We start from the raw sequence: 8,331 nt of genomic DNA, 5'->3' as shown, positions 1-8,331 counted from the left end.
CCTAGCATTCAAAAAGTTTTAAAATGACATTTTGGCAGATAGAACTTATTAAACACTATTTCTACTAAGCAGAAGTAAATATGCTTAAGCTGAGCTTTATGCTAAGATTTTAAGCACAGGTTTGCAACAGAAATGAGTAAACTATAGAAATATATGGAAATCTCTACAAATGATTGCAAGGTAGGTTTAATTGTTTAAAACTACTATACTCCAAGAAATATTGCTAAATCTTGTTCAGTGTTCCAGAACTGTAGCAGAGGACATACAGTTTCAATCTCAGATTTGAAGTTAACATAGTTAACAAATTTCAGTATCCTTAACTGCAATCTACAGTGACAAGTATCACACCTAGCTTTATAAGTACAAGTAAAGCTTTCTCCATAGCTCCCCTGCTCAGTACGTGTCCCCCTCCTCAAGTTACACTGCTTTAAAAAACTCTTAAAAACAGTTGTTGGAAAAAGGAATGGAAAAACACATCCTTGACCAAAAGTCATGGCTATCATCCAGCAGATACTGTAAACTGCCCTAAACCTATTACTGGAAGAGTCATACTTCAAAAGGGGTAATGATTAGTACTAGATATCACCACTGGTTGGAACAAGCCTGAAATATGCAAGCACAGAACAGTGGAAACACCTGCCCTAGTATAAACTCTCAGACACAACATAAAATTTGAAAGGTACAGACTTTGAGACAGACATACAGGTTACATCAAAACTAAGATTTTGAACATGCTCTGTATGAATTGTAACAAATCCCTTTTGTAGCTAAAAGCAAAGCTGTACCCTGCTTTTGAATGATTTAACAATGAACAGCAACAAAGCTTGCCTTCATTTAAACCTGCCATACATCTCTCCAAGTGAAACTATTGCACTGGTGTGTATCAGGAAAGTCGGGGAGGAAAAAAAAAATCAGGCCACGAGAGGACCGGCAACTTAATTTTTGAAGCATTCTTTTTACTGAAGAGAATATTTGTATAATAAACAAAAATAAACAGGCTTCTGACAGGAGATACAAACCTGCTAGAAGAAGCTTTGTCCCATATGCTCTCAGGGGGAGGGCAAGATACAAAACTAGTAAAAGAAAAAATTCAAAAGCAAGATAGAAACAAATGGTGCTTCAGTACAATTGGATTCTCCTTTGGATATTGAATGGCATCTTTCAACTCCACAAGACATGTAGAATTAAAGTTTTTTCTTTAAAAAATCCCTTGATATCATAGAAGTGCTCATGTTGTCTTGGCAAGGGTCCTATTTAGGCATGAACAAGCTCCAATCCTTAAGTGATCCAGAACACTTTCCAGTGTTCTGTATGGGGTCAGTTTGCTACTTAATTCCACGTGACGCTATGAACTGAGAAAGGCGTCATTTAAAGGGCCTTCCAACTTCCCCTCCCTCCCTCATCAAAAGAGCCCATTCCCAAACTTCAGCACTAACTGGTTCCCTGGAAAAATGAATCTGTGTAGGAGGGGAAAAGACCGCATGGGAAGGAAAATGAGAAAACCAAAGCAACTCTAATTCTGAGAAGAGGAAGGGTCCTTCTCAGCCCTTTCTCTGAGAAGCCTCACCAGAGAACTCTCATCATCCTTGCTGTATTGCCACCAGAACGATTCAGAGGCTAATTTTCAGGCAACATGAGATACTCCTGAAGAGGTGTTTCAAGGCCTCCTGGGGAGATATACTTCCTCCATGTAGCACCAAGACTGGCTTTTAAGAGAGGTCAGTTTCCCTCCATTCAGTGTTGAGAGCTTGAAATGGTCCCAGCGCGAAGAGGGAGAGAACTCTGGCATCTTGCGTTACTAGGTCTCTTTGAGGATGTTGATCTTGGCACAGATCTTGAGGGCAGGACCCAGCTTGATATTCATGGCACTCATGAGGTGCTCTTCCTTCAGTAGGAGCAAAGCCTGACCGTCAATCTCCTGTGACCGAAACTCCTCCGCAATCTCCTGGCAGCCTATAGGATTCAAGAAGCAAAAAAACAAAACACCTTGTGAGATGTCAAAGAGGCAAGCAGTTGATGTCATTTTGAAGAACAGGGTGTTTGTATCAAATCCCTTAGCAATCTTAATAATTCTCACAACAGGTCTGAGGTGAGTGAGCGAAAGAAGAAAGGCTTGCTGAAGGAAAGCTGGCTGAAATGGAATTTCCTAGGCTACAGCTCACATTTTCAGTGATTATGCTGTTAACATACAGATAAGTCATCTATCGTCATGACCTTCATAATTCCTGGAGAACACAGAAAGGTGTTCATAGTACAGTGGTACCTTGGAAGTCGAATGGAATATGTTTGGGAAGTGCATTTCACTTCCAAAACGTTCAGAAACCAAAACGCGGCTTCTGATTGGCTGCAGGAAGCTCCTGCAGCCAATTGGAAGCCATGCAGGATGTTTGGCTTCCGAAAATTGTTCAAAAATTGGAACACTCGCTTCCGAGTTTCAATCATTTGGGAGCCAAGGCGTTCGGGATCCAAGGTATGACTGTATATTACCGTTCCACAGACTGAAACCCCAGTTATACCCAAGCACCTTGTCGTCTAATCTCACTCCTCTTCTGGTGGTGTCAGACTCACCTTGCAGAGATGCAATGAACTCATACACTTCCTCTACACTCCAGCGGCTGGGGTTGCTGGAGAGGAAGACCGGGTTGATGCCATGGAGGTCAGGGGTAGGCTGAGACATGTTGGAGCTGGCAAGGTCTCGCTCTCCATGACTAGCCCTCACAGAAAGGGGTCCAGGAGATGTTGGGGACAATGCTTCATCATAACTGGAGTTATCAGATCCTCTACTAGAGTCTTCTTGGCCCTGAAAGATGCAAGCACCAGAAATAAAACAAGAGGGGGAAATCCGTAGGTTGGGGGTAGTCATTGAGAAAACGTAAGATGATGCACAAGACCTGGGTTCCTACACAGTCCCTTTACTGCTTTAGTTGTTGCCTAGCAAGTATCTTGGGAGCAGTTGCACTGCAATTAGACTGTCAGAGAAACAGTGACTGCATGACTGGACACTCTTAATTGATCATGGTAATGAACGTGGGGAGAAGCCATCAAGTACATACTGGGCCCAAGCTACTAAATATTCTAGAGTTCAATACCTGTTAACTGTTAGCTTCATCTCACAGATTGAAGATGTACATACTCTGGTACACTGAACAAGATTTGGCAATACTGACCATTTACCCGGCTTGGTGCTCTTCTGTCCCTCCTTTTTCATAAGGATGGCATGTCCATTGTGTCTTGTTTCTAATTTGACATCTTTGAGAGTATCCAGATAGTATTATCACCAGGGATTAAAGGTCTCATCTGATGTACGGAAAATGCAATATCCTATGTCTGAGCGTAAGCATACACCAGACATAGGATATTAATTTTTTCTTACGTCAGATCACACCTTTAATCAGATTTGACATATTGTTTGGATACTCTCAGAGATGATTGATTAGAAACAAAACACAAGGCACAGAAAAGCACAAATCTGGGTTAACTCAGGCCAGCCTCTCCAGGTTGGACTACTGTTCTAAAATCAGCTCAACCTACTTATTTTTATACAGCCCCTACCCATATTCCCATGAACGAACAGCACAATCTTAGTTTACAAGAAGGAGCAGGGCAGGCACCTGCCGATAGGTAGATTCTTCTTGCTTATTCAGTAGTTATCTAGAAGAAGTGCTGAGAACATGTATGAACTGAGGGAGCAGAGACCAAGTCAAGTAAGAGTCCATTTTAAGAGTCCACAGAAAATTGCCATCCTCCTAGTAAGCACAGAGGAGAAAGGTGTGTAAAGATATTAAGCAGGGGACCATCCCATTTGTTTTGCAAGGAGATAGTTGTTGCTATGCAACTTCCCTGGATCCTTTACTGGAATAAGGATTCATTATAGGCGTACAATCCACCTCAAAGGGTATGTCTTAGAAGGAAAAAAAGGATTCCTAACATGAAGAAGAATCTTTATTATGGCCATAGGCCAGCATAAAAACATGTTCGTGTTCCTCATTTACTAAGGGATAGAAACAAAAACACCTGGCCTTGATCTCTGACCCAAGTATGAGTGTAAGGTAGAAATCAGTAGTCTCTAAGCAGAAAGAGTGGGCATCAGAGGGGCTTATCCAGAAGATCCCACCTGACCTCTAGTGGTGGCATTAGAAAACAGCAGTTTACTTATTATGAATTAAGTAACAAATGTGCACTCTTCTCCACTGAAGTACAAGATTCTCTTCACCAAAGTCTAGTAACTTAGAGTTTCCACCCGCCTGGGAATTTTTCTCATGGTGGAGTGCATATAAACCCAAGTGTGCCATAAGGCAAAACTGGCCAGACTTAATCTGGGTTTTAAGTCTCCAGTTCCGGGTTTTTAAATAGAAGACTTCGCTTGGCTTTAATATTGGAACTTACGCCACTGACAGACAACTGTGTAACAGTCAGGATGGCATATGCTGCAAAGGCAGTATTTTCTAGCCCTTATTTGAGTTGGGAGTCTGTGGTCAACATGACTGGAGACACGTCTTGTGTAATTTGTGGGTCGGTAGCTCCTTTCTGTCATGCATTCCCTAATAATTAATCCCCATTCAACAAACATAACCACACCAGAGACAAGCACAGCCACTTGGGCATCTAGTGTAGGAGCTTACACAGGACCATACATTCCTTCAGCAAGTTAAAGGTGTGTTTTTACTCCAGTTCTGGAGGCTCGAAGATTAGGCCACTGTTCTCTCAAAGGAGCCTCAAAAGCGTCAAAGAAGGCAAGAATCTAATCTCTATCTTTTGGAAATATTTCCCTATTTCCCCTAGGCTTTAGCCAGGTTCTGTGGGGTCTTAAGTACAATTCCAGTACTTCAACGGCCTTAGCAAATATTGCCCTCATCTCCTTTTGAACTATTTTATTGATGGCTTTAATTGATGTTTCTTTTATTCTTGTTTTTACAATGCTGTATGCTGTTATTTATATAAGAACGGCAGGGTATAAATATTTTAAGCAACAGATTTAAAAGACCCCCAGTCCCTGCCAGATAAACCCTCACAGCACCAGAGCAGGTGAAACTCTCCTGTCCTAGGCAAGGAGGAATGAGGGATGGAAGTATACCCTTACCCGGTGACGCTTGCCCTGTATCTTGGCTCGGGCAATCTCTGAGCTGCTGCGCCGAGGCCCCCGTCGTCGTCGGGCATAGTTTGCTTCCTGGAGCTCCTTCATTTTTTTCCTTTGAAGCCGAAGTTGGTGACTGCAGCCCACATTGTACCTGGCACAAGAAAGAAGGAAGAATAAATGAAGCAAGGCTCATTTGAGAATTCCTCTGCAAGCTGAAAATTCTAACGTGCTAGTCCTTTTCCAGCAAAACAGTTTTGAGTATGGGAGTGCTCAAGCCCTACATGAAGAGTCGTTTCTACATCAGCCATCTAACCAGGCTTATTGAGATCTTTCCATCAGGAGGTAGAAGCAACATACAGCCTCTAAATTATTACCCTCTAAAACTGGGCTTGAGGAATCTAATGGGAAAGGCAACCCTAATACCCAGGGTAACACTGTCTGTACAGGTTTAACCTCAACTTTCGGACTTGCTTTCCAGGGAAATAATTCATTATAAAGGTGCCTGAAACATTCTAGGTGCTATTCAGAAAGGGTACTTATTGAAAGGGACGTGGGTGGCGCTGTGGGTTAAACCACAGAGCCTAGGACTTGCTGATCAGAAGGTCGGTGGTTCAAATCCCCGCAATGGGGTGAGCTCCCGTTGCTCGGTCGCTGCTCCTGCCAACCTAGCAGTTTGAAAGCATGAAGTGCAAGTAGATAAATAGGTACCGCTCCAGCGGGAAGGTAAACGGTGTTTCCATGTGCTGCTCTAGTTCACCAGAAGCGGCTTAGTCATGCTGGCCACATGACCCGGAAGCTGTACTCCGGCTCCCTCGGCCAATAAAGTGAGATGAGCGCCGCAACTCCAGAGTTGGCCACGAATGGACCTAATGGTCAGGGGTCCCTTTACCTTTCTTATTGAAAAAGTACTTTCTCTTGAGCAGGTAGAAGGAGGCATCCATCCACTAATGGGATAAGTCCCCAGGGGGCTGGGAGAGGTAAGGAACCACATGACTACTTTTGTATAATGTCCCTCTCCTGTCCAATTAGTGGAGTGATCCTAGGAGATGAAGACTTCCTTCTAACAGAGGAGAAGAATTAAGAGCAATATATGGTGGCCTTAGGGACGCGGGTGGCGCTGTGGGTAAAACCTCAGCGCCTAGGGCTTGCCGATCGCATGGTCGGCGGTTCAAATCCCCGCGGCGGGGTGAGCTCCCGTCTTTCGGTCCCAGCTCCTGCCCACCTAGAAGTTCGAAAGCACCCTCAAGTGCAAGTAGATAAATAGGTAGCGCTTTATAGCGGGAAGGTAAACGGTGTTTCCGTGTGCTGTGCTGGTGCCGGCTCGCCAGAGCAGCTTCGTCACGCTGGCCACGTGACCCGGAAGTGTCTCCGGAGAGCGCTGGCTCCCGGCCTCTTAAGTGAGATGGGCGCACAACCCTAGAGTCGGACACGACTGGCCCGTACGGGCAGGGGTACCTTTACTTTTACCTTTTTATGGTGGCCTTGGTGGCACAAAGTGCCTTCCATTAACTTTGGCTGGTGGCTCAACTGTAACCCTATCTGGACAGGGATAACCTTCAGTTGTTTATGCTATGGTAGCCTGTATTTTAGGATACTTCAATGCTTTGCAAACGCAGCTGATTCTGAAGATGTTTTGTAAAATACTTCTGGTGTAGAATTCGGTGGTGAGACCGGGACCGGAAGATCTGAAAATATTACATCGGTTCTGGCCCAACTGCAGTGGCTACTGATTAGTTTCCAGTCTCTATTCAAAGTGGTGGTTTTGACCTATAAAGCTTCAAGACCAGAGTAGCTCAACAAGTGCCTCTACCAGCCCAGGCTCTACAGTCCATTGGGGTCCCTTCTACAAGTGCTCACTCAAAGGAGGTGCAGAGGGTAACCACGTGACAGCAAGCCTTTTCAGTGATTTTATCCTGATACTGGCCACTGACCACAATAAAATGACTTTGCAGGGGTGGCTCCCATCTGTGGAATGGTATCCCCAGGGAAACACACCTGTCTCCATCATTATCAAGTCTCAAGGAGGAGTTTCCAAGCGCCATTACCTCTTGGCACACGTTACAGAACAGAACCTTTTGGAACCACGAAATTGATTGGCTGGGCCGTATTTTCCGCAGAACTCGCATTTCAGCAGATTCCCTTTCTTGTCTTGCTCTGAGGAAGCAGGAGAAGCAGACAGAATGCAAGCTTAATAGTTAGTAAAACAACTAGCTTCATTAACCAGCAACATCAGAATGCAAGCTTAAGATTGTCTGTTTGATAGCAAGCTATACTCTCTGTTGAAAGCCAAGTATGGGAGACTCCCCAGAGAGAAAGAACTGGAAACCCCATTAGCCATTAGATCTGCAAAGCTGTGTGTAAGAAAAGCACATCCCTTGTTCACCTATGCTTATTTTGAGAGTGTGAAGTGGTGCTCTTCCTTATTCCACAGATAAAATGGGTAGCGCTTTAGTATAAACCATGTGATCCAATACAGCACGTCCACTCCTTCTCCTTTCCCCTGGGCACCCTTTCAGGAAAGAGTAATTAAAGCTAAGCATTTGGCTTGGCTCTCAGTAACCTACGTGTTTGACAAAGGTGGAAAATGTGAACGTAGAACTTGAAAGACCCTTACCCCACCCTACTCCTTCTCATCGACTACAGTCCCTAGAGGCGACTCACCTGCAGCAATGCTTTCCCCTCCTGGGGAGTTGCTAGCCTGGTTCTCGGTTTGCCTAGAGGGAACTCCTCCCTGAAGGGGCTTTTCAAATTCTTTTAGGAGCTGAGAGCAGCTCACCTGCATTCAAGACAGTGGAAGGGGGAAACCCGAGTCAGAAAGCAACTTTGTGCAAGAGTTTCGTTGTCTGATGCTAAGCATGCTTCAACTACAGGACTACTAGAATTTCTTTCCTGGCTTTAGCTAACATAAGCCAAGTTAGCAAAAAGATCATGCTGACAGTACAAAGAGAGAAAGAAGAAGAGAGCAGTTCCTGCCCTAGATACCCCAGGCTGAACCCTCTTACCGGAAAAGGCTCTGCCCCTTCCTGAATGACAAAGCCCTCTATGATGTGCGTAAGAATCTGAGGCTTGACAATGGCTTGCGGAGGTTTGGAATCTCCCGTCTGGCGTGACAACATGGCTAAGGTAGGCATAGGAGCAGCTGTAGGAGTGACAGAGCTGGAGTCACTTGGAGGTGCATTGGGGGAGGCACTGGGGAGGGACTCAGATTTCTCTGAAATAACAGAAGCAGCATTAACAAATTAGACCCATCTGAA

At 44.5% G+C, this 8,331-nt stretch overlaps 1 protein-coding gene across 6 annotated transcripts in view; it reads right to left on the bottom strand.

Annotated features, from left to right (window-relative positions):
• Nucleotides 1–170: 170 nt before the first annotated feature.
• Nucleotides 171–8,331, bottom strand: part of PHC1 (polyhomeotic homolog 1) — a 36,331-nt gene continuing 28,170 nt past the window's right edge. For 5 of the 6 annotated variants that reach the window (XM_082204655.1, XM_082204654.1, XM_082204656.1 and 2 more), the window contains 6 exons: nucleotides 8,080–8,288; nucleotides 7,739–7,853; nucleotides 7,123–7,231; nucleotides 5,081–5,228; nucleotides 2,569–2,800; nucleotides 171–1,953 (listed from right to left, as the gene is read on the bottom strand). In XM_082204655.1, the coding sequence (XP_082060781.1) occupies nucleotides 1,799–1,953; nucleotides 2,569–2,800; nucleotides 5,081–5,228; nucleotides 7,123–7,231; nucleotides 7,739–7,853; nucleotides 8,080–8,288 (968 nt within the window). In that variant the 3' untranslated portion in view covers nucleotides 171–1,798. The remainder of the gene's footprint in view (nucleotides 1,954–2,568; nucleotides 2,801–5,080; nucleotides 5,229–7,122; nucleotides 7,232–7,738; nucleotides 7,854–8,079; nucleotides 8,289–8,331) is intronic. The other variant, XM_082204657.1, reaches the window with a different exon arrangement.

This window comes from Podarcis vaucheri (genome assembly GCF_965113315.1).
Source record: "Podarcis vaucheri genome assembly, chromosome: 17".
Lineage (NCBI taxonomy): Eukaryota > Metazoa > Chordata > Lepidosauria > Squamata > Lacertidae > Podarcis > Podarcis vaucheri.
This window is presented reverse-complemented; position numbering and strand designations above follow the sequence as displayed.